General features: G+C 52.2%; 3 protein-coding genes across 6 annotated transcripts in view; 1 reads left to right on the top strand and 2 right to left on the bottom strand.

The window, feature by feature from the left end:
* Positions 1-1,309: 1,309 nt before the first annotated feature.
* Positions 1,310-8,080, bottom strand: CTU1 (cytosolic thiouridylase subunit 1). Its single transcript, XM_047790231.1, has 3 exons — positions 7,938-8,080; positions 4,958-5,502; positions 1,310-2,617 (listed from the first exon to the last, which is right to left on the bottom strand). The coding sequence occupies exons 2-3, from the start codon at positions 5,463-5,465 to the stop codon at positions 2,076-2,078; spliced, it is 1,050 nt and encodes a 349-aa protein (XP_047646187.1). The 5' UTR covers positions 5,466-5,502; positions 7,938-8,080; the 3' UTR covers positions 1,310-2,075.
* The window catches only part of LOC125132665 (myeloid cell surface antigen CD33-like), a 36,038-nt gene continuing 17,302 nt past the window's right edge, over positions 8,081-26,816 (top strand). For all 4 annotated transcript variants that reach the window (XM_047790230.1, XM_047790226.1, XM_047790229.1 and 1 more), the window contains exon 1: positions 8,081-9,319. In XM_047790230.1, the coding sequence (XP_047646186.1) occupies positions 9,295-9,319 (25 nt within the window). In that variant the 5' untranslated portion in view covers positions 8,081-9,294. The remainder of the gene's footprint in view (positions 9,320-26,816) is intronic.
* Positions 14,377-23,233, bottom strand: CEACAM18 (CEA cell adhesion molecule 18). The gene is made up of 5 exons (XM_047789051.1): positions 23,182-23,233; positions 21,415-21,771; positions 19,934-20,203; positions 16,524-16,803; positions 14,377-14,746 (listed from the first exon to the last, which is right to left on the bottom strand). The coding sequence occupies exons 1-5, from the start codon at positions 23,231-23,233 to the stop codon at positions 14,377-14,379; spliced, it is 1,329 nt and encodes a 442-aa protein (XP_047645007.1).

The raw sequence follows: 26,816 nt of genomic DNA on the forward strand, positions 1-26,816 counted from the left end.
GGTGAAGGGTCAAGAACTCCAGCTCCTTCACGGATTTGCTCCTGTGTGACCCCAGGCAAGTCGCTTCATCTCTCTAAGCCACAAGTTTATCCTTTGTAAAGTTGGGCCTCTAAACGCATCCCGTTGCACCGCTGGGCTAACTCTAGAATGCTCCGCAGCGCCTGGTGCACTGCAGTCATTCCAGTTGACGGCAATCATTTTGCGCCCCCTACAGCCAGTTCTCTCCCCTGCAACTGCAGGGATTTTTAGAAAATGAGAATGGGATCCTGGCCCTGCAGGATCCGCCCCAGACCACTGCCTAAGGTCATCTCTTGTGTGTGTGTGTGTGTGTGTGTGTGTGTGTGTGTGTGTGTGTGTGTCTTTTCTAGGGCCGCATCCGCGGCACATGGAGGTTCCCAGGCTAGGAGTTGAATCGGAGCTGATGCAAGCCGTGTCTACGACCTACACCACAGCTAACGGCAACACCAGATCCTTAACCCACTGAGCGAGGCCAGGGATCGAACCCACAACCTCATGGCTCCTAGTCGGATTCATTTCCGCTGCGCCATGACGGGAGCTCCTGCCTAAGGTCATCTCTTGCTATCTTTCTCCTTGCCCACTTTCCTCTTGGCCATACTTCCTTGCTGTTCCTTGGCTCTACCAACGTTATTCCCACCTCTGGGCTTTTGCATTGGCAGTTCCCTCTGCCTGGAAAGCTCTTTCCCAAGACGGCTTTATGATTCATTCATTCAGGTCTCTGCTTAGATGCCCCCTTCTCCAAGAAGCCTTGCCCTGACCCCTGTGGACACCAGCTCTTGCTGTCTCCCTCCCTCCTTATCCTGCTTTAATTTGTTGCATTAATCACTACCTGACATTATATATTTATTGATGTAGTCGGTTTCCCCCAGGCTGAGACACATGAGGTGCTCCATAAAAGTTTATTGAAAGAATAATTAACCTAATTATTATTACTCGAGTAACTCAGGGGGAGGTAGGGCTTCTGGTCCCTGCCCTCCAGCCCGATCTGTCTGGAAACAGGGAGACCCAAAGGGTGGGGGTGGCACACAGAGGACAGGACCCAGGGGCTGGGCAGGTGAGAGGAGAGAATCAGGGAGGCTTCCAGGAGGATGCTGAGCAGGAAGATGGGAAAGGAGGGCAATTCTGACAAGGGACCAGGCCAGCAAAGCTTGGCGCTGGGACTGAACCCTCCAAGTCTCTCCAGGGGTCTGGCAGGAAGCCTCGGGAGCCTCGCATCGGTCGACGCAGGGCAGCAACTTGACATCTAGAGCCCTCTGGTGGCCAAACCTTAAAATGACAACCAAGTCAGACACCATTTATGGAACACTTTATCAAATATTCACAAACAGTGCTTTGATGGAAGGCTCTGATTCCATTCTCAGAGGAGGAAATGCAAGACCAGAGAGGTTAAGTCACTGACTCAGGCTCACCCAGCCGCTTCTCGCCTATCACGCAGAAATTCAGATGCTGGGGAAGGGGCTAAGGACTAAATCCACAGTCCGAAGAGCCCCAAGCAGACCTGGGTGCGAGTTGGATCCCTCTTCAGCGAGGTGACCTCAGGTCAGTTACTGAGGCGCAGGCTACAGCCAATGAGATGGTGGTGAGGATGAAATGAGCTGGCGCAGCGCCTACAGCAAGCGGCCGCTCACTCAGATTGCACAAGGTCATGGTTACTGTAATTGACATGTGTCCATCAAGTCACATGGGCTTGCTTATCCCACTGTAGGCAAACATGGACCATCGGGCACACAGTAGGCGTTCAAGAAGGGCTAGGACTGCCTGAGCAGGCCCAGAACCCCGCAGAGGTGCCGGCAAGCGGCCCCCTCATTTCCACTCGCTCCGGAGTCGAAAGTCGTTGAGTCCTCTCCTGTCTGAGACCCAGGGGCAACCCCAGGCCCCCGTCCCTCCTCCCCAGCCCCAGGCACCCGGAGCCCCAGCTTCCTCAGTGTCCCAGGTAACAGCATCCCGGCCCCCTCCCAAGCTCACGCGCAGCCCGGCCGAGGGTGACTCGGGTTTCTTCACAGTGTCGGATCGCCACGTCCCTCGGATCGCAGCGCAGATCGGGCGGGCGGGCGTCTCTAGAAGGCGGGGGCGCGCTCGGAGGCCGCGCGCCCGGACGGCTCCCGCGGCGGCGCCCCCGGCGGGCCCTCCTCGTCCAGCCCCCGGCGGCCCTTGCCGATGGCCAGGCGGGGCCGGCCGCGGTTCAGGCCGTCCAGGAGGGCGCAGGCCTGGCAGAGCGCGCGGCTGGCCAGCGCCCCGCAGCGGCTGCAGGCGCCGGGGGGCGGGGGCCGCGCGGCTGGGGCCAGCGCCAGGCGCTCGGCCGAGTGCACGAGGTCCAGCACCGCCGACGGCCGCGCCGCCTCCAGCTGCTTGAGCAGGTCGCGCGCGTGGCCGCGGAAGGCCTCGGGCGCGTACACGCACTCCTCGGAGAAGTAGTCGAGGCGGCGGAAGTGCGCGTACAGAACCACCTCCTTCTGCGAGGCCAGCTGCAGCGGGCGGCAGCGCGGCAGGGCGCCCCCCTCGCCCGGCGAGCCCAGGCCCCCGCCCCGCGCCAGGCGGCCCGCGTCGCCCCGCAGGAAGTTCATGAGCACCGTCTCGGCCATGTCGTCGGCGTTGTGTCCTGGAGGGGAGGGGGGGAGAGACGGCAGCGGGTCAGGAGGGGGCGCCGGGGCCCGGAGGGTCCACGGGAGGAGACCCCCGGGGCACCGTGGTGGCGGTGGGATGGGAGAAGAGAACAGCTCGGAGCAACTGGGGTGTCTTCATTTGCCCTCCATTTATTGCGAACCGCGCTAGGTGCCCTTTCATATAGGGAGGGAAAGCACTTAATGCTACAAAAATCATTTCAGTCTCAGTTAAAAGTGTACTTCAGGAGTTCCCGTTGTGGCTCAGCGGAAATGAAGCCGACTAGTAACCATGAGGTTGCAGGTTCAACCCCTGGCCTCGCTCAGTGGGTTAGGGATCCGGCATGCCATGGGCTGTGGTGTGGGTCGCAGGCGCGACTCAGATCCTGAATTGCTGTGGCTGTGATGTAGGCCAGTGGCTACAGCTCCGATTTGACATCTAGCCCGGGAACCTCCATATTCTGCAGGTGTGACCCTAGGGGGAGAAAAAAAAGCGTACTTCAGACTGGGCAGAAGTCAAAACAGCATTTGATTGAGATCGTCAAGTGGGCTGTTGATGCAAGTGCCTCTGGGAACGCAGATGACGGTGTTTGGAAAGATGAGGGAGGGCTTTCCCGTCGTGGCGCAGCGGAAACGACTCTGACTAGGAACCACGAGGTTGTGGCTTCCATCCCTGGCCTCGCTCAGTGGGTGAAGGATCCCTGCGTTGCCGTGAGCTGTGGTGTAAGCCGCAGATGCGGCTCTGATCTGGCATTGCTGTGGCCCTGGCTATAGCTCTGACTTGACCCCTAGCCTGTTGCTGTGTAGGCTGGCAGCTGTAGCTCCGATTTGACCCCTAGCCAGGGAACGTCCACATGCCCTGGGTGCGGCCCTTTAGAAAAAAAAAAAAGGCCAAATATATATTGCAACACATTATATATATTAAGAATAAAAGGGAAATTATCTCTTCATATGATGATATACATCTAGTAAGTTACAATATTTATTACGTATATATATATATATATAAGTGCATATTTACACAACAGTCACGGTAAAATGGAAGCTAAATCTCTACTTATTCTGCAGCTTGTCATACTTGGGCCTGGTCTTAGGGCTTCTCAAATGGGCCTTACTTCCCCTCCTCAGGGCCTTTGCACACACTGTTTCCTCTGCTCAGAACACTAATTCCCTCTTTATCCTTCAACCTAGCCACCCTTTCACTAGGCCCTCCTGTATAATTTTTCTTAGTAGTACTTACTAGGTTATAATTATGCATGTGAGAAACGGGCAGGAGCAGAGACTGCCTTGTGCAGCTTCATAGTGGCAAAAATGTACATGGTTGCCATGAAACATTTACCGTTTCAGTGTCTTGTCTAAGTGCTTTGCATGTAATTCCCGTAATTCACCCAACTTCCCAATAACTCTAGGTCCTAGATATTATTAATATCCCTATTATGTAAAAAAGGAAACAGAGGTTAGGCGGTTTGTTCTGGGCTACATGGCTTGCATCTGGTACACAGTAATTGGTCAATGATTATTAGTTGAAGTAATAATTGGGGCAGAATAAGAGAGTTATCAGAGAAGAGAAGCCAGTAGAGAAAAGGAGTTAAAAGACACAATTGTGTTTCAGACAATGGATGGCTCCTTCCTTTCTTCCTTCCTCCTCCCCTTCCTTCCCTCCTTCCTTCTTTCTTTCTTTCCTTCCTCCCTCTCTTTCTTTCGCCAAACCTGAGACATAGGTAAGTTCCCCGGCTAGGGGCAGAATTGGAACTGCAGCTGCCGGGCCTATGCCACAGCCACGGCAAGCCAGATCCCATTCACATGTGACTTTTGCCAGAGACTGCTGGAACGCTTAACCCACTGAGCAAGGCCAGGGTTCGAACCTCATCCTCATGGGTATTAGTCGGGTTCTTGACCTGCTGAACCACAACGGGAACTCACAGGCTATAGATGGCTTCTGATGGCAGACACCCCCTTACACCCCTCCTTTTGTGAAAAGGGATACAAAGAATGTCATTTTAAAAAAAAGGGCAGACAACCATGGCCCTAGCCCCTATAGAGGACCAACTCCCCAGCCCCGTTTGCCCGTGTGTGTGTGTGTGTGTGTGTGTACACCAAGATGATGGCAGTGACTCAAAAGCTTGCCATGACCGCCCATGGGACATGTACACACTACGCTCACGAATCTTCCGTGGGCGTGGAGAGCCACTTCTTCCTGAGACGCTTCAATTAAAATGTACAGGCGGCGCTACCACTTCCTGGGCATGCGCCCCAGGCCCCTTACTGTACCTGCCCCTCGCCCGCGCATGAGCACGTTCCCTCCCACGCCGTCCGTTAGGCGTGGCGCCTGCGCTCACCCGTCACGACGTGCGTGGCTCCCACGAGGCGCGCCCCTTCTTCCAGAGCCCGGCGCCTCAGGACCCCGCAGAAGGTGCAGCAGGCGCGGCTGCGGCCGGAGCCGGACGTGCTGCGGGCCACGGCGTCCATCGTCCAGCCCCCGAAGAGATCTGCGTAGGCCACGACGGTGAGCGGGAGCTCCCAGCGCGCCGCCTGCCGCCGCACGGCCGCCAGCGCCGCGTCCCGGTAGCCGCCGATGCCTTCGTCCACGGCCACGAGGCGCAGGGAGATGCCCAGGCGCGGGGCCAGCTCGCGCAGCACGTGCGCCAGCACGGTGGAGTCCTTGCCGCCCGAGGCGCCCACGGCCACCACGGCGCCGGGCGGCAGCAGGCGGCCCGCGACCACCGTGTGTAGCACCTCGGCCTCAAAGGCGGTGCAGAAGCAGGGGCCGCACAGCGCCTGGCCGGAGTGGGGACGGCGGAGGGCCGCGCGCGCCTTGTGGCAGGAGGCGCACTGCGGGGCGGGCATCGTGGGGTCCAGGTGAGGCAGGACGGGACGGCTTCTCCTGGGTGGGGAGAGAGGGGAGAAGGGTTACACGAGGATTCTGGATTGCCGGGGTCCTTGCCCACAGAAAGGCTGCCGGCATGGTGTCCGTGTCAGGAACAGACCAGGGCCAGCAGAGTGCGCGCGGGGTAGGTGTCTCCCAGAATAAGAGAGGGTAATACGCACACAGGTGACCCTTGAACAATGTGGGGGTTAGGGACGCAGTTAAAATCCGCCTAACTCTGCAGTCGGCCCTCCACATCGCTCCTGATCCCGCATCCACGGATTTCACAGCAGTGTTGTACCTTCTCTTCATCCTCCCAAGCATCTTACCTCACTTTTCCTAAAAGCTTATGGCCTTTTGCTCTGACCTCACGTCCCACTCGCCTTCAGCCGCTCTGGCCTCTACTCTCAAGCATCCCAGGAAACGCCTACTGCAAAGTGTCCGCAGTGCCCTTCCCTCTGCCCAGAGGACTCTTCCCTGTCACCGGGCCCAGCAAGCAGCCCTCAGGACCCATGGCCGTGACCATTCGGCACATCTGTCACAGCTGAGCAACGACCCCTTGAAATCTCCTCACCCCACCTCCTCCCCCGGCTTTGACTTGATTCGCCGTCCCTCTCCTGGTTTATCTCCTGCTCAGCCTCTAGTCTCTTTTGGAGTCCTCTTCATGGTTCTCAGGTCCTGCCCAGGTCATTTTTTCCTCGTGGGTGACTCCGGATCATGAAGTCCACCCGGCCGGTCCTCTAGATGCCCCATTGAGGATCCCTGATGGTCCCCTTGGATCTTAGGTGCCCAAACGGACCCCCAGGCAGAAAGCTGTTCTTGCCCAGCTGTTCCCTGTCTTCCAAGACCCCCACCACCTTCCGCCCAGCTTCTCTGAAGGCAGGACATAAAGCCACCCTGGATTTATCTCTCTTCTCCCCCTAAATCTACAGTCACTCGGTCCTGGGAATCTGCCTCCAGAACAAGGAAGAGCCAGGCAGGAGATGGGTCTGTGTAGATTGTCAGAGGCTAATAAGCCAGGATACAGAAAGAGATGGGAGCCATGGGAGGATTTTGCCCTAAGAAGGGGTATGATGTAACTTAGGTTTTAAAGGGATCCCTTTGGCTGCAGTGTGGGGAACAGACAGTGGCAGGCAGGGGTAGAGGCAGGGAGGCCACTGAGGAGGCTATGGCAGTAGCCAGTGAGATGACAGTGGCCTGGACTAGGGGGTTGGCAGTGTAGAGGACAGGAAAAGGTGGGATTTGGGATCTATTTTGAAGGTAGAGCCACCCCCAGGACTGGCACAAGACTTGGACTGGGGTGGTGGGTAGGGTCATGAGAAAAAAAAGAGAGGAAAGAAGGATGACTTGGAGGTTTTGGCCTGGGCACCTGGGAGGATGATGGGACCATTTAGTCATGGCTGGAGGGGTGGGGGATGATGCTGACCAGAATTCTCCATCTGGACAGGTCAGGTTTGATGTGCCTGTTAAGCATCTTCCCCTTGAAGACTTGATCAACCCCAGGCTGGGTCAGGAGCCCCCTCTGGGCTAGCAGAGCCCCTTGTATGCCTCCATCTGCACTGGATCTTGACTCTACCCTTCATGGTGACAGGTCTGTACTGTACTGTGAGCCTGGAGGGGGGAGGGCCCTCCCAGGCCCCTCGGAGAACAAAGGGAAGACAACATGTGACATCAGCACCTGTGTGCACATGCACGATTCTGTAACAAGGTGCCATAACCTGAATCCATGGATCTATAACTGTCCACTCAGAAATTACAGAATGTATGTTACCTTATAAGGGGGACAAAGAGACCAAAGCAGGGAAAAAAATAATCATAATAACGGAGGATATGTAAGACCACGCCCCACTGTGTTGGAGGCTCAGCCTTTGGATATGAACCTGCTAAGCCAGTGCGGGTATGAATATACGCTGTTGCCTGGCAAAAAGGTCTCGGTGTTCTGTCTCCCTGTGCGTAAGTCCTGCAACAAGCCCAATAAAGGCAGGGACAGGGTCTGCTTCCTCCACCACTGACCTCCCCTGCCTCGAGCTGGACTTGGCACAGGATGGGTGCTCAGTAAAGTTGTGAGGGATGAGGGAATGATAAATGCCTGCAGAAAACGGGGCCCAGGCCTCAGGGATGCCTCCGGATTACAGCCTTATCAGAAGGACCCATGGGGTGTAACATCATTCTATCAGGACAGAGTAGGGGCAACGCGGACGTACCCAGCTAGAGTCGGGGGCAGGGAAATGGTCGAAACTCAGCCTGAGGTAGGGAGGGAGGGCGCGGGCCAGAGACAGGCCGGGCCGCAGGGTCCGAAGGGGGATCGTGGCCAGAAGGCCTCTGGGATAACAGGCGCTGGGAAAACTGAGGCGAGTGTCATCATTCCCACAGAGACCTTCAACCCTCAGACGACACCGCAACAAAGAGCGGGCGCTCACGGGCGGACCAACTCGAGGCGGGGGAATACTCACCTGAGCAGAACTCGGTGGTGGATCGTCCAAACCGCCTGACATGCGGAACTCCGGCGCGGAAGTGGATCCGGAGACTACAACTCCCAAAAGGCCTTGGAGGCTGCCTTGCCTACGCTCCCAGAATCCCATGCAACAGCTCCTGAGGCATTGTTGGTTACCAGGTCCTCTTGGTTTACAACTCCCAGCAACCCTTGCGGCCCTATTTTTCACTCTGCCTACCGCTCCCAAAATGCACTGCCGTATGCACCGCCCTCTTTCTTTTCTGCGCCTGCGCAGGGGCAAAGGCCGTGGCGCATGCGTTATTTTGCTATGGTAGTGTTCTCGCACCATGCTGGAGGCTTAAAAGGCGAAGTGGCTGTGTTAAAATTATATATTTTTGTAGCTAGGCTTTTAGAGAGATTATAGAGCATAATGCTTTTACCCTCTGCGATGGGGTTTCGGTGGGAACCGAAGGTTTGGTCGCGTGTGTAAAAAGAGGAGATGGAGCATGCGCAGGACAGAGATTCTGAGAGGAGCGGTTCGCACTGGCTGCACGCGTGCCCTGCAGGACTGGTCATGGTGCGCCTGAGCGTGTCGGCTGGGGAGAGGGAGCAGTGTGTTTGAGAGCCGAGGCCTCTGCGCGTGCGTCAGCCGTCGACACTCCGTCTTCTGAAGAGTGTTCCAAAGACTCAGATTCCTGAAACCCACCAGTCCCCAGGCCCAGTGTCATAGAGACTCAGATTTTCAGAAACTCAGACCCTTGAGACTTAAAGGAGCCAAGAGACCGGGGACTCGAGAGGCAGCTCTCACCAACCAGCACATCTGACATATTGAACCTCCTGGATCCAGACATAGGGTCTCTGTTCTTTGTGATCAGCCCCCCTGCTCCGCCCCCGCCAGAGATGCAGAGTCAGCGCTTAACTCTGAATCAGCACCGCGGACAGCACACCCCCCCTCCCCCCTTTCCAACCCAGGAGCCAGAGCACGTCCTGGGCAGAGGCCCCATCCCTGCTGGGGTAGAGGTGGGGTTGGTCACAAACAGATCACAGAACTTGGTAGCTGGTGGAGGATTCCCAGCACAGTGGTAAAGTGAGAACGTTAACACCTGCGAGCCCAGGATTATCTGCAGAACTCACATCCCTTGTGACTGCCTGAGAGCCCTTACTTGGCCTGTACCTCTCTGAGAACTCCCTTTCCAGTCCAGAAGAGCTAGAACTCCACCCATCCCTGGCCTTTGCTGCCCTCATCACAGGCACTTTCGCTATGGCATTGGGATTGCCAGGTAACCTGCCTTCCAACCGGATGTTACTTTCCTCAGAGACAAGGGCTGGATCTTTACTAGAAACCTGAAGGCACAGTGTAGACGATTGGTGAATAAATGAAATTTCCTCTCTCACCTCACGGTAAGTGTTGACATTTCTTACCTCTAATATTAATATAAACTTCCTGGGAATTCCCTGGTGCCTCAGTGGGTTAAGGATCTGGCATTGTCAGATATGGCACAAGTTCCATCCCCAGCCTTGGAATTTCCACATATATTGGGCATAGCCAAAAAAAAAAAAAAAAAAAAGAGTTCCCATTGTGTCTCAGCGGGTCAAGAACCCGACATGGTCTCCGTGAAGATACAGGTTCGAATCCTGGCCTTGCTCAGTGGGTTGGGGATCCGACAAGGAACTTCCATATGCCACGTGTATGGCCATAAACAGGGAAAAAAAAGAAAGAAAATGAACATGTAAGCCATACATTGGGAAAAAATCATATCTATATATCAGTCTATATCTATAGAGCTATAGATATAAATAAGTAGTTATAGATAAGTAGATAGATATCTTTTTCCAAAAGGGAGGTTGAACTTAAATATATAAAGAATTCTTTCCTACCATATAACACCGGGAACTATATTCGATATACTGAGATTAAACCATAATGGAAAAGAATATATAGGAGTTTGGTTGTGGCTCAGTGGTAATGAATCCGACTAGTATCCATGAGAATGTAGGTTCAATCCCTGGCCTCATTCGATAGGTTAAGGATCCAGTGTTGCCTTGAGCTGTGATGTAGGTCGCAGACACAGCTCAGATCCCACGTTGCTGTGGCCGTGGGTAGGCTGGCGACTACCGCTCCAATCTGACCCCTAGCCTGGGAACGTCCATGAGCCTGCAGATGCAGCCCTTCAAAAGAAGAAGAAAAAAAAAAAGAATATATAAAAAATGTATATATGTATAACTGAATCACTTTGCTGTACCACAGACATTAACACACCATTGTTAATCAACTATACATCAATAAAAAAGACAGTAAGAGAATAAGAATGGGGGGAAGAATCCTTATTAGTTAGCAAACCAGTGCTAAATAAAGAAGAGGCCCTACATGGAGTCATGTGCGGCAAGCCTCATGTCAGCAAACAACACCTAACACCTAACCGCCGTCTCGGCTTCCCAGGAATGTGCCCTGTAACCAGTGAATCTGGAATTTCCTGGTGAGCATAAGTGAGGTAATACACTATTTAGATTTTTTTCCATCACCCCAAAGAAAGGTGAGGTAATTCGTTCTTTCCTTGTCTCTGATCCCTTCTGCCTACAAAAGTCTTCCATTTTGTATAGCTCCTTGGAGCATCTTTCTGCGTTATTAAGGGGGATGCTGCCTGATTCATGCATTGGTTAATAAAGCCAATTAGATATTCAGATTTACTCAGGTGGGTTTTTTTTTTAACAGCATTGACGACCTAATTTTTAAAATTATTTCTAAAATAATCATATATTTTATAAGAGATCCAAATGACCAGTAAGTATATGCATCAATATGGTTGGATGCCAAGGAAATGAAAATTAAAGTCAACAATAGGTGCCTTATCACATCTGCTCTAATGGCTAAAATTGTAAGACCTGAGCATAATGACCATGATGTAGGCCTGCAGCTATAGCTCCATGTCAACCCCTAACCTGGGAACTTCCATATGTATGTCGCGAGTGTGGCCCTAAAAAAGACAAAACTGAAAAATAAAAATAAAAAAATACATGAGCCTATCCAATTAGAGGGGGACGCGGAGGAACTGGCCCTCCGAGACATTTCTGGGGGCAATGTAAATCTACAATCACTTTGGAAAGCCGTGTGACAGTTTGGGATACTGTTATGCGTAATATAACCACTCCGTGACCCAGCAATTCCACTCCTAGAGATTTACTCAAGAAAAATTAGAGCAAACATGCACACAAACACTTGTATGTGAATGTTTACAGCAGCGTTATTCACAATGGCCAAAAGGTGGAAATAACCCCAAAACCCCAAGAGAATGGATAGCCAAAGTTTATATCCATATAATGGAATCCTAGTCTTCAAAATAAAAGAATGAACATTTGACGCATGTAACAAGATAAATAAATTTTAAATACATGTTGAGTGAAAGAAACCAGAGGCAAAAGAAATAATTCCCCTTACGTGAAGTTCAGGAAGAGGCACAATTAATCTATAGTGACAGAAATTCACAACAGTGGCTGCTTCTGGTTGAGGAGCAGGTATTACCTTAAATGGAACCCAAGGTGAGTTTCCGGAATGCTGGAAGTAGTCTGTATTTTGGTTGGGATAGTAGTTACATGAGTATATGTATTTATCAAAACTCACTGAATTATGCATTTAAGATGTATGTATTTCACTGTATATATTGTACCATTGATGAACAAAAAGAAAATTTAAAAAAATTTTAATAAAATAGAGGATTTGGATAAAATTCAACAGCCATACCTAATTAAAATTGTAAGATAGCAAGACACAGTTTCACTTATTTTTACTGAAGTAGAGTTTACTCACAATATTATATTAGTTTCAGGTGTACATCAGAGTGATTCGATATTTTTAAGGAGATGCAGGTTTAGAGATAGAGAAATATTGTGTCCGCCTCTGTTAATGAGTATTGCTTAGCTTGTGCTGTGTCCCCTTTAAGCAATTCCAGGTTGTAGGGTGTGCATAGTTTGTTCCAGTTCTCTGTCACTGGCAATGCTGAGATGGGGCATCTTTGTAGCATCTCTCATGGTCCCATGGGGTGAGGTTAAGGAAGTGGAGAAGTTGGAATCCTATCCCCTGGTGGGGAAGAGACGTTGGAATTAGAGCACTGGGGAGTGCATGTCCCTCCCCAGCCTGCATCCCATTGCCTAGATCTGATTGGCAGATGGAGTGGCCAATGGCCATGTGCCCATGATGTCCCACCCCCAGGCTGTAGGCGGGGTCTGTAGACTTTCTTCAGGAACCTCCACCTCCTCACCTCACTGTGACTGGTGGCATCCCTCTCTTGACTATCCACTTTGGCCAGACCCCGGGTGGCCCCTTCCAGCCTAGCTTGCCCCTATAGGGACTCTCATCCCCCCTCACCTCCTTGCCCATCTGGTCTTGTCCTCCAGGTCGGAGGGGGACTGTCATATAACCCTATTTGTCCTGCGGGGAGAAATTAGAGAGGAAATCAGATTTGGGATCCAGAGGAAACCATGAGAAACAGGAGAGTCTTCAGTAGATAAGGACTCAGCTTCTTCTTCCCACACCCACACTCCTCTAAGGGAGGTGATGCATCTATGGGCTTAACCGCTACACCAAGAGTCCCTAACACTCCCCGCACTTTTAATATTTCTGAGGTCTTAAGGTCACTGGAGGGAGATACCATGGGGCAGAGGATGGGGGAGGGAAGCGGCTGGGTGTACCTGGGGAAAGAGTGGGCACTACCTAGCCTATTACTGCTAATGATGATGATGGTGAAAATTAATTTTACACCTGTTATGTGCCAGTCACTGTTATAGATGATTTATAAAAATTATCCTGAGGAGTTCCTGTCGTGGTGCAGTGGTTAACGAATCCGACTAGGAACCATGAGGTTGCGGGGTTCGGTCCCTGCCCTTGCTCAGTGGGTTAACGATCCGGCGTTGCCGTGAGCTGTGGTGTAGGTTGCAGACGTGGCTCGGATCCCGCGTTGCTGTGGCTCCAGCGTAGGCTGGCAGCTACAGCTCCGATTGGACCCCTAGCCTGGGAACCTCCATATGCCGCAGGAGCGGCCCAAAGAAATAGCAAAAAGACAAAAAAAAAAAATTATCCTGAACCCTCCCAACAGTTACACCAGGTGAATACTTTAACCTCACCTTGTGGATGAAGAAACATGAGTTCAGAGAGGTGGTGGCACTTGCCCAAAGTCACACAACAAGACAGTGACAGACACCAATATCCTAAACTTAGCCCCTCTGACTCCCAGCCCCCTGCTCTCATGCCAGAAGGGAGACCTCAGGCAGCAGAGAACGTGGCACCTCTGAGGGGAACAGAAGAGTGGAGATGTCAGGTTGACTCCTGGTTGTGAGGAGGGGTTATGCCTGGCCAGGGGGCTGCTTCCAGGATGTAGAAAAGAGGTGACTGGGAGTTCCCATTGTGGCTCAGTGGTAATGAACCCAACTAGTATCCAGGAGGATGTGGGTTTGATCCCTGGCTTTGCTCAGTGGGTCAGGGATCCAGCATTGCTGTGAGCTGTGGTGTAGGTCACAGACATGGCTCAGATCCCAAATTTCTGTGGCTGTGGTGTAGGCTGGCAGCTGCAGTTCCAATTCAACCCCTAGCCTGAGGAACTTCCATATGCCACAGGTGTGGCCCTAAAAATCAAAGCAAAAAACAACAAAAAAATGTACCCCATTCACATCAATGGACAGATCTTCTAGACAGAAAATCAGTAAGGTAACAGAGACCCTAAATGACACAATAGGACAGTTAGACTTAATTGATATTTTCAGGACATTACATCTAAAAAAAAACACAACAGAATGTACATTCTTTTGAAGTGCACATGGAACACTCTCTAGAATTGACCACAGGATTGAACTGGGGCAAAACTAAGTAAAACAAATTAGAGAGTGTAGAAACTATGTCAGGCATCTTCTCTGACCACAATGGCATGAAACTAGAAATCAACCCCAGGAAAAGGAATGAGAAAAAAAAAAAATTATCTGACTCCAAACGTTCCTAATGCTGAGGTTGAATAACTTATCTACTCTGTGCCCGTAACTACTGCTAATCCCTTCCTCCTCCACAATGTGTGTCACCCTCCAGGGCAGGTGTCACTCTTCACGTCTCCCAAGTGGGGCCAGGAGGATGTGAGGGGAGGAGCAACTTGCTCAAGGTCACCCAGACGGGTGTAGGCAGACCTGTTACACCCAGATTGAATCATTTTCCCCCTGCACCGTTGATCTCTGCTACCTCTTTCCCAACTCCACTTGGGAACTCATGACTACCGTGAACCTGACACATGCTGTAGGTTTGACACGCTCCCCGCAGGTCATTCTCACACCTGCCCTTCTGGGTGGACCTTCAATAACTAACACTGTAAACTCACAGAAACTGGGCTGAAAAGAAGTCCCTGGATGAAACCCCACTGCTGTGGAGAGACAAGGCTGATTCCAGACCCTCCCTCTCTCCTGGGGCTTCGGGTCCTTGAGACCTACCTGTCTGCCCAGATGATCCCTGACAACCCACTTCTGGCTCCGCCTCCCCCTCTCAAGGCTGGGCCGGCTGTGGAGTCCCAGTTCCCAGCCAGTGTCCCACCCTGGGCCCAGGGCAACAGGTACCTGGTGGAGTAATGTTTGAACAGAACGTAGATCAGAGTTGCACAAAAGACGACACCACCCAGGACTGTCACTACGATAAGCACCACCACATAGGATCCTGAGATGGTGAAGACTCTTTTCTGAGCAGGCTTGGGGTGCCCTAGAAGAGAGGGTATAATGGAGGTCAGGTCCAATGCTCGCTCATCCTTCCATTCGCCCACACGCTTATCAGCACCTGCCACGTGCCAAGCACTGGACCGGGTCCTGGTGACTCAGGCTAATGGCTTGATGACCCTGTGTAACCAGCACCCCTGCCTGGGAGCTCTCTCTCCCCTCCAAGGGTCTGTGCTTTTTGGGAGCATTTATCGCTGCTGGCCATGATAATAGGCGTCTCTTTGCTTAGTTCTTGACTGTCCACTTCCCAACCGGCATGTTTAGTTTCCTTTTTACAGCCACGCCTGGGGCACATGGAAATTCCCGGGGGCCAGGGGTTGAATTGGAGCTGCCACTGAAACCTGCCCCACAGCTTGAGGCAGTGCCGGATCCTTAACCCACTGAGCAAGCCAGGGATCGAACCTGCATCCTCATAGAGACCACATCCTTAAAAGCTGGGATTTGGGGAGTTCCCGTTGTGGCTCAGTGGTAACGAACCTGACTGGGATCCATGAGGACTTGAATTCCATCCCTGGCCCCTCTCAGTGGCTTAACCATCTGGCGTTGCTGTGAGCTGCAGTGTAGGTCTCAGATGTGGCTCGGATCCCACGTTGCTGTAGCTGTGGCGTAGGCTGGCAGCAGCAGCTTTGATTTGACCCCTAGCCTGGAAACTTCCATACGCCTCAGGTGCGGCCTTAAAAAGAAAAAAAAAAAGAAAAAGGAGACAAAAAGAGCTGGCATTTGAACTCGGGGCACTGGGTTCCAGAGCCACTGCCTTGCACGCCTGCTCTCTCCCTGAGTGTGTCAGTCTCTCCTCTTGGTGCAGAGGATTGGGCGGTGCTTTCCCCACTTATAAAGTCTTTCCCCAGCCCGGTTTCCCAGGCCACACCCACTGAGAAAGCTCCGCCTCCCCTGCCCCATCTGCCCTGGCCTCCTTCCTCTTCCTCCTCTCAAAGCAGCAGGGCTCATCTGGTGATGGCTCAGGCTGCAAGGTCATCCTGCCAAGGACTGGATCCTGGCTCCTCTGCCAGTTAGAACTGGAAATTTTTTCTGCCTTTTTTTTTAATTTTATGGCTGCACCCACAGCATATGGAAGTTCCCGGGGTGCAGCTGCACCTTACACCACAACTGCAGCAAAGCACCATCCCTGTAACCCACTGCCTGGGCCGGATGTCAAACCCACACCCCCCCCACACACAGCAAACTGAGCGTCTGGAGTCGATTCTGAAACCACTGCACCACGGCAGGAACTCCCTAGAACTGGAACCTCCAATAAAGCATTCAAACTCCTCCTGGCTCAATTTGCTCATTTATAAACCGGAGGTGATGTTCGTAACAGTCACTGATCCTGTGGACACAGTGGTAGCGGGACAGAGGAAGTGCTCAGTAAATGGTGGCTGACCTTATCTCCCTGGAATTCACCCCAACTGTGATCTTGGGACTCTGGGGGCTTCATAAAGGAGGCCGTTTGCAGAGATCCTGTTGTGGCTCAGCAGTTCGCGAATCCAACTAAGAACCATGAGGCTGCGGGTTTGATCCCTGGTCTGGCTCAGTGAGTTAAGGATCCGGCATTGCCGTGAGCTGTGGTGTAGGTTGCAGATGAGGCTCAGATCCTGCAATGCTGCAGCTGTGGTGTAGGCCGGCGGCTACAGCCCCAGTTAGAATCCTAGCCTGGAAACTTCCATATGCCATGGGTGTGGCCCCAAAAAGACCGAAAAAAAAGGAGGCAGTTTGGACTCAGACCTGGGAGGGTGGGGGGTTTCAGCCAGCCCTTGTCAGCATGGCCTCACAAGGTGGAGCGGGCCTGTCTGCTGCCAGGCACCACCCCTGCAAAGGCAGGGATTGGGGGAGATCAGGAGGATGGAGCCCCAGGGGACAGGTGCTGCACTCACAGGGCACCTGGACCTGGAGTCTCTGGTAGAAGGTCAGCTGGGTGACGGGGTTCTCCACAACGCATCTGTAGCTGCCCATCTGGTCCCAGGTCAGGCTTGGGAGGCTAATGTTTTCCCCTGAGAAGCTCAGCAGGGAGCCGTTGTGGAACCAGCGGTACTGGGATTCCGGTCTGGAATAGGCTGTGCACTTCATCTCCACCGGGGTGCCGATCTCGGCAGACACAACACCGCTGAGGTGGTTGGGCGTGCTGGTGAGGGTCATGCCGTAGGGCCCATCTGCAGAGACAGGGCAGGACAGCCTGAGCCGTGCTTCCGATCGCGGGGGTGTTGCGTCTCCTTCCCTCAATCCACAGGAAGTTGTCACCCTCCCTACACCGCAAGGAGGTGCCCCCACTCTGCACCCCAAGAGGACCCCAGACCCACTCCAGGCAAGGCAGCTTGGCCCATCACCATGACAAGAACAACAGTGTCCTCTGTTTCAACACTTACAAGGGGGAGTTCCTGCCGTGGCTCAGCGGGTTAAGAGCCCAACTAGTACCCATGAGGACGCGAGTTCCATTCCTGGCCTCCATCAGTAGGTTAAGGATCCGGTGTTGCTGTGAGCTGTGGTTGTAGGTCTCGTGGCTCATATCCTGTGATGCTGTGGCTGCGGTGTAGGCCAGCAGCTACAGCTCCAATTCAGCTCCTAGCCTGGGAACCTCCATATCCTGTGGGTGCAGCCCTAGAAAAAAGAAAAAGACTTACTATGGACCATCCCATTGGCTTCCCTTCATGTAATAAAATGGGGACAGAGCAGAAGCCAGCATCCCGGAGTTCCCATCATGGCTCAGTGGTTAAAGAACCCAAGGAGTATTCATGAGGATGGGGGTTCGATCCCTGGCCTTACTCAGTGGGTTAAGGATCTGGCGTTGCCGTGAGCTGTGGTGTAGGTCGCAGAATTGGCTCAGATCTGGCATTGCTGTGGCCGTGGTGTAGGCCGGTGGCTGTAGCTCCAATTTGACCCCTAGCCTGGGAACTTCCATGTGTTGCAGGTACAGCCCTAAAAAGACAAAAAAAAAAAAAAAAGCAGCCAGCATCTCACCAACTGCATGCTGGGCACAGCTCTAAACTCTTTACATGTTCCTCCACTCAATTCCCACACAACCCATGTGACCCAGCCCACTCTTGATCCATTTCACAAATGAGGAAAATGAGGCTCCAGAGGGGGCTTCCATGGTCCCCTGTTGACCAACCGAAGGACTAAGCAAATACCCTCTATGACCTGGGAGGAATTTCCCGGAACAGCTACAGCCCCCGGGTCCCGGGTCTTGGTGGCAAACATCTGAGCAGTAAGCAGAGTATGAAGCTCAGAAACTGTCAGCTCTGTGAGAGCTTTCTCAGGACTGTGGCCAGAGCTTGCATGCCCTAAAATCTGAAGGGATGCGAGAGTGGTTCCAGATTTAAATGTGAAAATGATTTCTAGACTTGGGATGTTACCCCCTTGAAAGAGATAAGGGAGAGTTGGATAAACATGAACCATCCTAGATGTTTCAGAGAATCCGAGTTTCCCTGCATGTTTTTGTTTTTTTTTGCTTTTTTTAAGCACTGCACCCCTGGTATATAAAAGTTCCCAGATTAGGGGTTGCATCAGAGCTGCAGCTGCCAGCCTACACCAACAGCCACAGCAACACGGGAGCTGAGTGGAGCCTGCAAGCTACACCACAGCTCACGATGACGCTGTTCCTTGACACACTGAGTGAGGTCTGGGATTGAACCCGAGTCCTCATGGATACCAATTGGGTTCGTAACCCACTGAGCCACAACAGGAACTCCCTTCACTGCATTTCTAAGTTCAATGTCTTTGATTGACAAGACCTGTCTGAGAATTTGAGCAGGTCTTGCCGGGTTGCCAACTTGCTCAGTGGGCAGCAGAGTGTCTGTGAAGTGCATAATTTAGTGGTTTTTGTTTGTTTGTTTTTTATGGCTGCATCCACGGCATATGGAAGTGCCTGGGCCAGCAATTGAATCTGAGCCACAGCTTTCACCTACACCAAGCTGTGACCTATGCCCCAGCTGTGGCAATGCCGGACCCTTGAACCCACGGTGGCAGGCCAGGGAGCTCTCACCTCTGTAGGGACCTAAGCCTGGTTTTACCCCACCAAGCTACAGCAGTAACTCCAAAAATTTAGTTTAAAAACTGAACTTCTGGAGTTCCCGTCGTGGCTCCGTGGTTGACGAACCCGACTAGGAACCATGAGGTTGTGGGTTCAGTCCCTGGCCTCCATCAGCGGTTTAAGGATCTGGCATTGCTGTGAGCTGTAGTGTAGGCCGATGGCTACAGCTCTGATTAGACCCCTAGCCTGGGAACCTCCATATGCCGTGGAAGCGGCCTTAGAAAAGGCAAAAAGACAAAAACAAAAAACAAAAAACATTGAACTTCTTAGGGGGGGTATAGTCAATTCCTTCCCAGTCAAAGCAAAACTGAAAGTGATTTTACTAAATTTAGAAAACAGAATAAAATGATCAGTGAGCTGAATTTGAAGGCTTGGGAATAGTTGGGTTTTGAAAACAAGAAATGGAATGTCAATTTAAGAAAAGATTGGTTATAAGCAGTCGATTCTTTACGCAAAAGCCAGATGTCATCAAATTTATACTCTTTCTATTCTGGAAAGTAGGAATTAGGATCCTCATTTTATTTTAAATTATGTATTTATTTTTTGCTTTGTAGGGCCGCACCTGTGGCATATGGAGGTTCCCAGGCTAGGGGTCAAATTGCAGCTACAGCTGCTGGCCTATGTCACAGCCATAGCAACGCAGGATCCAAGCTGTGTCTTCAACCTACAGCACAGCTCACACCAACGCTGGATCCTTAACCCACTGAATGAGGCCAGGGATCAAACCCACAACCTCATGGTTACTAGTCAGATTCGTTTCCACTGAGCCACATTGAGAACTCCAGGGTCCCCATTTTATTTTATTTTATTTTATTATTTTTGTCTTTTTGCTATTTCTTAGGCTGCTCCCGCGGCATATGGAGGTTCCCAGGCTAGGGGATCGAGCCACAGCAATGCGGGATCTGAGCTGAGTCTGCAACCTACACCACAACTCACGGCAATGCCGGATCCTTAACCCACTGAGCAAGGGCAGGGACCGAACCTGCAACCTCATGGTTCCTAGTCGGATTCGTTAACCACTGTGCCACAACAGGAACTCCAGAGTCCCCATTTTAAATTGAGTGGATCATCGTTCTGAGCAGTGAGGATGGTTCTGAAGTCCAGGTGTGAAGTATTCAGAAGAGGGATTTGAACCCAGGGTAGCTGTCCTCAGGCTGGGACATGCCATGCTCTCCGGTTCTGTTTCATTGCCAAGTCCTCGGAACACCCTGAGCCGACCCGCGCCTTCACTCCCATAACGCCATAACACTCACAGGCTACCGTCAGCTGGATCAGCTCACTTCTCCCAAAAATCTCCGGGATGATTTCTATGCTACACTGAAGTGGTGAATCAAAACGTTCAATCCTTTGGATAATGAGTGTCTTGGTGTCTGGGGAGATTGTCATCCGGTTATTGCTGGACACTGGTGCAGAATTCACATACCACATGACGTTGGTGTCATTGGTGTAGCAGATGGCAGCCACGGAATCTATGTCCTCGACCACAGAGGTGGCGTTGACTGAGATCCCAGGGATTTCCAATTCTGGGTGAAGTAGGAAGGGAAAAATTAGGGGTTGGATCTGCCTCCCTAAGCTCTGCTCCTCCCCAAAGGGCATTCCAGAGTATGTTGGGGAAAAGCCAAGTGTTGCAAGATGAGATCTGGGGTCGTGGCAGGAGAGCCTTGCTGGCTCTGAGGGACAGAGAAGCAGGGACTTGGCACAGGCGGTGAGATTCACCCCTCTCCTGAGCCCTTTGTCCTATTTGCTGAGCCATCACTGTGGCATCCATTGCAATAATAGTGAGTTCTTACCATAGGCATAAGGCATAAAGGTTGCCTCTGAACCCCCTAATCAGGACACACCCATCCATAGAGCCAGATAGAATTCAGAGGGAGAGGTGGTATTTGGACTTTCTGTAAAAATATCCCCCATTGTCTGAGAGTCCCTTGGCAAAAACTTCCTCTAACCTTAAAACAGATTTCAATGGTAGCTGCTATTCCCATTTGACAGATGGGAAAGCTGAGGATCACAGAGGGAAGACAAAGGCCCTGTGGTGTACACAGAGTAGAGTTACACAAAGGTCTTCCAGTCCTCAAAATCCACAGGGTCCTGCCTTAGCCCCGTGGAGGCCCCAGGAGCTGTCTGCAGTAGACAGAATTCCAGCATGGCACCGTGATCTCCACCCCCTGCAATATGCCCTGTGTAATCCCCTCCCCTCCAAAGCAGTTGGGACCCATGACTTTGTTCTAGCCAATAAGATATGGCAAAGGTGATGGGCCATCTCGCCCATCTCTAGCTTTTGTGATATTAGACTCCCTCTCAGAAGACCAGAGCGAGATACTTTGGCTGATGTTGAAGAGGCAAAGAGCCATGATGTAAAATCCCCGTGGGCAGAGCCACCCAGGAGAACACAGCCCAAGCCAACACCATATAAGTCTCAGCCAGGAATGGGCTGAGCCATGCCTGGACTGCTCACTCCCAGGAATGGGTGTTGTTTGAAGCATCTCCGTGTGTGGGCTATTTGTCGTGCAGCAGTAGATAACTGATACAGTGACAGGGAACCTGGAGCCCTTGAAGGTAGTGAGTGCCCCATCTCTGGGGAGAAGCTAGACTAGCATCTGCCAAGGCTTCGAATGTCATCTGGAGGCAGGAGGGAGGTTGGATGATATGAGCTCCAGGGAACCTCACTCCCCAAACCTCCAGGTCCACCTGTGCTTGCAGGGGGTGGGGGCAGCGGGGCTACCTGCTGACTCACCTTGAATCTTGAGCCAGCCAGTTGCTCTCTGGGTCCCATTGATGGCGTCCACCCGCACTGTGTAGTTCCCCGTGTCATTTAACTGAGACCCCCTGATGTGCAGGTCACCCGTCTTCAGCACACTTTCCCGGCCGGTGAACATGGGCCCGTTCTGCTGGGAATCAGAGGTGACGTTGTAGCTGACAATCATGTTTTCCTCAGTGTCATTTGTGCCGCGGTGCCAGCTATAGGCCTGGGCATCTTCAGGGCCGTTTTCAAGGACTAGGCGGGTCCGGTATGTTTCCACTCCTATCAGTGAGTCTGGGTTGATGTCGATTTGGCCAGAGGCCTGGCAGATCCCCAAGGCTAGCAGGCTGGCTGAGGACGACGAAGAAGACACACACAGATTTACACCCCCATGCAGTGGGCCATGGAGAGTGACCCAAGCGTTCCAGCTCCTGAAGGACTCCCCGGCCTGTCCCCTCCTCTCCATCGTCTCACCCCTGGCCTAGTCCACCCCTGCCTCATCCTTTTCCCGTCTGGCCTCCTCCCTGGAAACTCAGCCTCCCATCGTTCCTCACAGGAAACTTATGTTCCTTCTTATAAAGCCCTACTTGTAACCCTCCCCCTGCTCAAGTACCTTCCATGGCTCCCCAGTGCTCTCAGGATCAAGCGCCAACTCTTAGCATGGCTTATGAGACACTCTTAGAAAGAACTTGTCTTTAGGGCCCTTCTAGCCTCTTCTTGGATCACATCTACCCTCCCCATCACCCCACGCCCCGCTCTGTTTATTTAGTCATTCATTCATCTGTTCACTCATCAGAAGGAACAGCATCCACGCTGTGTGTCCCCATCACGCATACCGCTCTCTTGACCCACCACACTCTCCCCACCCTCAGGCTTTTGCACATGCTCTTCCACATCTCCGGCACATTGATCCCTTCTCACTTCCCCACCTCCTTCCTCCTCGTTGACTCATTTCTTTGCAGCCTTCAGTGTTCCGCTGTGGTATCTCCTCCTCCCCAGTCAGAGCTTCTGGATCCCTCAGGGCACCCCAGTCTCTTGAGCCCCTCTCCTCCCCGTCCCCACCACTCTGGGTGATCAGAGTCTGGTGACAGGTCTGCATCTCTCACTGGACTGTGAGCTCCCCGGCTGCTCGGACCACCACAGCGTCCCCAGACCCCTGAGCACAGGGCAGGACCCAGCAGGAGTGCCTGACATAATTACCTGGGTGGATCAAGCTCTCCCAAGATGGTTGACACAGGTCTTGGATTTAGCCTCTAAACTCAATGGAGTGAATGGGGGGTGGGGAACTGTTATCACCTCAGACCCGGGCAGCCATCGGCTGCTCTGGGAACCCTAAGCCTTGGGCCCCTGGAAGAGGCAGAGACAGCTGAGAGCCCCTGCTCCCGGGCTCCAGGCGTGTATCCTACACTTTGTGAGGAGAGTCTGAACAACCACCAGGGAAATGTGAGCGTTGGAGATGTCAGGAGGAAGCAGAGGGTCCTGGGGGAAAGGGAGGGATTTGGGAGGGGTCCAGCTGGAGAGGTGGGGGCGCGGATCAGGGCAGATGGGGCGAGCAGAGGAGGGGATTGCTGGGAGGCGGGCGTCCAAGTTCACCAGTCCTCGGGTGGATCAAGGTGAACACAGTGTGTGTGTGCATGTGTGCGCGTGTGTCTCTCTGGGGGAGATGTGCCCAGGTATGAGTTCATGAAAGTCCTGGGGAGGCTCCCGGGCCCCTCACTTTTCCTCCCTCCCTCCCCCGTTCTACAAGCTCAGCTCTCTTACCCACAAGGACCAGTTCCTTCCAGAGTCTGCACCTCCGTCTGGAAAGGTCCATGAGCTGCTTGGCTCCTCCTGGTGGAGGGCTCTCTCCAGGGGCCTGGTGGCCTCCTGGGCCCTTTTACAGACCTGCTTGTTTCAGGCTCTGAGCTGCGTCTCCGCCCCTCTCCTTGCTCAGGGATGGACTTTGAACCAGGGTGGCAGGGGCCCAGGCGGAGGCCCCTGCTGAGTCAGGCATCATCTCTACAGCTTTAGGAGCAGGAGGAAGGCCTGGGGATCCATGACCATTGATAATGTCAATGGCCATTATGGGGAAATTTTGAAGTCCCAAACTCACTTTTTTTTGTTGGTTTTTGGTTTTGTTTTTTTTTTTTGTTTTTGTCTTTTTAGGGCCACACCGCAGCTTATGGAAGTTTCCAGGTCAGGGGTTGAATTGGAGATGTGGCTGCCAGCAGAAGCCACAACCACAGCAACGCAGGTCTGAGCCACGTCTGTGACCCACACCACAGTTCATGGCACAATTCAGATCCTTAACCCACTGAGTGTGGCCAAGGATCGAACCCGCAACTTCATGGATACTAGTCAGGTTTGTTACTGTTGAGCCACGTGGGAACTCCTGATTGGGATTACTTCAAATCAATATGGAAAAAACGGAAATCTTTCCAATCCATGGACATGGTCTATTTCTTCATTCATTTGGATCTTGTTTAATTTCTCTCGGCAATGATGTTCTGTATTTTTCAGTGTAGAACTATTTCATGGGGGGTTTTTTTGGTAAATTTTGTGTTAAAATATAGTTGATTTACCATGTTCTGTCAGTTTCTGCTGTACAGCCAAGTGACCAGGCATACATACATATTCTTTTTCTCATCTTATCTTCCATCATGTTCTGTCACAAGTGATTGGATATAGTTCCCTGTGCTCGACAGTAGGGCCTCATTGCTTCTTCATTCTAAATGTAATAGTTTGCATCTACCAACCCCCAATTCTCAGTCAATCCCTCTTGGCAACCACAAGTCTGTTCTCCATGTCTGTGAGTCTGTTTCTGTTTTGTGGATAGGTTCATCAGTGCCATATTTTTTTTTTGTCTTTTTGCTATTTCTTTGGGCCACTTCCGCGGCATATGGAGGTTCCCAGGCTAGGGGTCTAATCGGAGCTGTAGCCACCAGCCTACGCCAGAGCCACAGCAACACGGGATCCGAGCCGCGTCTGCAACCTACACCACAGCTCATGGCAATGCCGGATCGTTAACCCACTGAGCAAGGGCAGGGACCGAACCCGCAACCTCATGGTTCCTAGTCGGATTCGTTAACCACTGCGCCACAACGGGAACTCCAGTGCCATATTTTATATGCCACATAGAATTGCTCTCGCATGGTATCTGTCTTTCTCATCCTGACTTTCTTCACTTAGTATGAGAATCTTTAGTTGCATCCATGTTGCCAAGAATGGCATTATTTCATTCTTTTTCATGGCTGAGTAGTATTCCACTGTGATCCCTATGGAAGCATTTACCTTCTTTCAGTGTTTTCTCCTTTAAACAGACAGCACCGGAACGACTTGTGGTTAGCCCCACTGTTCCTTGAAAACTGGGTTCACTTCTTGGTGGGTGTTGAGTCAAAAGATACCACCAAGCCAAACAGTGCAAGAGGGATTTATTCCTTTCAGTGAGTAAGAGGGACACGGGAACTTTCCCAAAGCAGCGTCTCCCCAAACAGCAAACCTGGGGAAGTTTTAAACTAAGGGTACATGCATATTCATGAAGGGGCTTGAGTGGAGGAAAATTCAGCGTAGAATTGGGGCACAGGTTGGCAGAGTCCAAGCTTTAGTTGACTGAAGCCCTGAGGGTCCGGAAAGGTCAACATCGTCATTCCTTAGGTTCCGATTGATCTGGTGGTGGAGCTCAAGAGGGTTTGAGGTCTACACAACAGCTCTTCTTTTCCATTACAACAGAACTGGGAGTCTTTTTTTTTTTTCTTTTTAGGGCTGCACTCGCAGCATGTGGAGGTTCACAGGCTAGGAGTCAAATCGGAGCTACAGCTGCCGACCTACACCACAGCTCACAGCAACGCTGGATCCTTCACCCACGGAGAGAGGCCAGGGATTGAACCCACAACCTCATGGCTCCTAGTCAGATTCGTTTCTGCCGCGCCACGATGAGAACTCCCGGAACTGGGAGTCTCTACAACTGATTTATCACCTTTGTGCCTTCTTTTGCCTGATAACAGCCTTTCGCGCCCACCCTCCCTCACCTCCCTTAATACCGTGGATGACTGAGACCCGTTCAAGGAGGAGCACTGGAGCCAGGCTTAGATCACAACGTGGCTTAAGCCCCAAATGGCTTCTCTTATGTTAAGAAATCCATACCTGCTTCTCTCTCTCTGGGGACACCCCCTGCTCTATCTGCTTACCCCCAGAGACAAGAGGGTGTGGTACCGGCTTTCGCCGTGGCCGAGAGAGGTCTGGTCTTTGCCCTCAGCTCCTGGGAGGTAACTTCTCAGCCTGTAGAGCCTCCTTCCTGACGAGGGTCTCTTTGTTTACCCCCGGGGCCTCGGGCCACAACAGACAGTCTAGCCACGGGATATGTGACGGAGGTTTCGGGTCGAGAGGTGTCAGCTCTGCTTCTGAGAGGCTGGAGTCTGATATCAGCGATGTGGGCAGTCCGCCACATCCATGTGACAGAGCTGCAATAAAAACCCTGGCCACCAAGGCTCAGGTGAGCCTCCTGGCCAATACTTTGTCACACATCAATGCTGGGAAGAGCCGAGGCTGGCTGGGATGCCAGTGGAGAGCTGGAAACTCCACGTTGGGAATTCCCTGGATTCCTCCCTGACTCGAATCTGTATCCTGCTGCTGTAATAAACTAGCCATGAGGCTGATGGCTTTGTGTGGCTTCTGTGAGTCCCTCCAATGAATTATCAAAAGCACGGGTGGGGAGGTCCTGTTGTGGCACAGTGGAACTGAATCCAACGAGTATCTATGAGGATGTGGGTTCAATCCCTGGCCTTGTTCAGTGGGTCGGGCACCCGGCATTGCCATGAGCCCTGATGTAGGTCATAGACACAGCTTGGATCCTCAGTTGCTGTGGCTGTGGTGTAGGCCTGCAACTGCAGCTCCATTTCGACCCCTAGCCTGGGAATTTCCGCATGCTGTGGGTGTGGCCTTGGAAAGCAAAAACAAAAACAAAAATACAACAGAAAGCAAACCAAGGATGGTCTTGGGGACCCCTGAGCTTGCAGCACATGTTAGAAGGTGGCTCCTTAACTATGCAGGACTGCTGGATGGTACAGAGACTTTGAGGAGAGAGTGTGGTTGTAGCAGGGCTCCCTGACCCCCAATTCCGGAGTTCAAATCCAACTCACCTGCCGTGGAATCGAAACCGACAACACTTATGACTCAAACCCAGCCTGAAGAGTTTAGGACTTGAACCCACAGGGTGTTTTTGGGTTTTTTTCTTCTGTCTTTTTGTCTTTTCTAGGGCCGCACCTGCAGGATATGGAGGTTCCCAGGCTAGGGGTCGAATCGAAGCTGTAGCCGCTGGCCTACGCCAGAGCCACAGCAACACCAGATCCAAGCCACATCTGCAATCTACACTGCAGCTCACGGCAATACCAGATCCTTAACCCACTGAGCCTGTCCAG

The sequence above is a fragment of the Phacochoerus africanus genome, chromosome 8 (assembly GCF_016906955.1).
Source record: "Phacochoerus africanus isolate WHEZ1 chromosome 8, ROS_Pafr_v1, whole genome shotgun sequence".
NCBI lineage: Eukaryota > Metazoa > Chordata > Mammalia > Artiodactyla > Suidae > Phacochoerus > Phacochoerus africanus.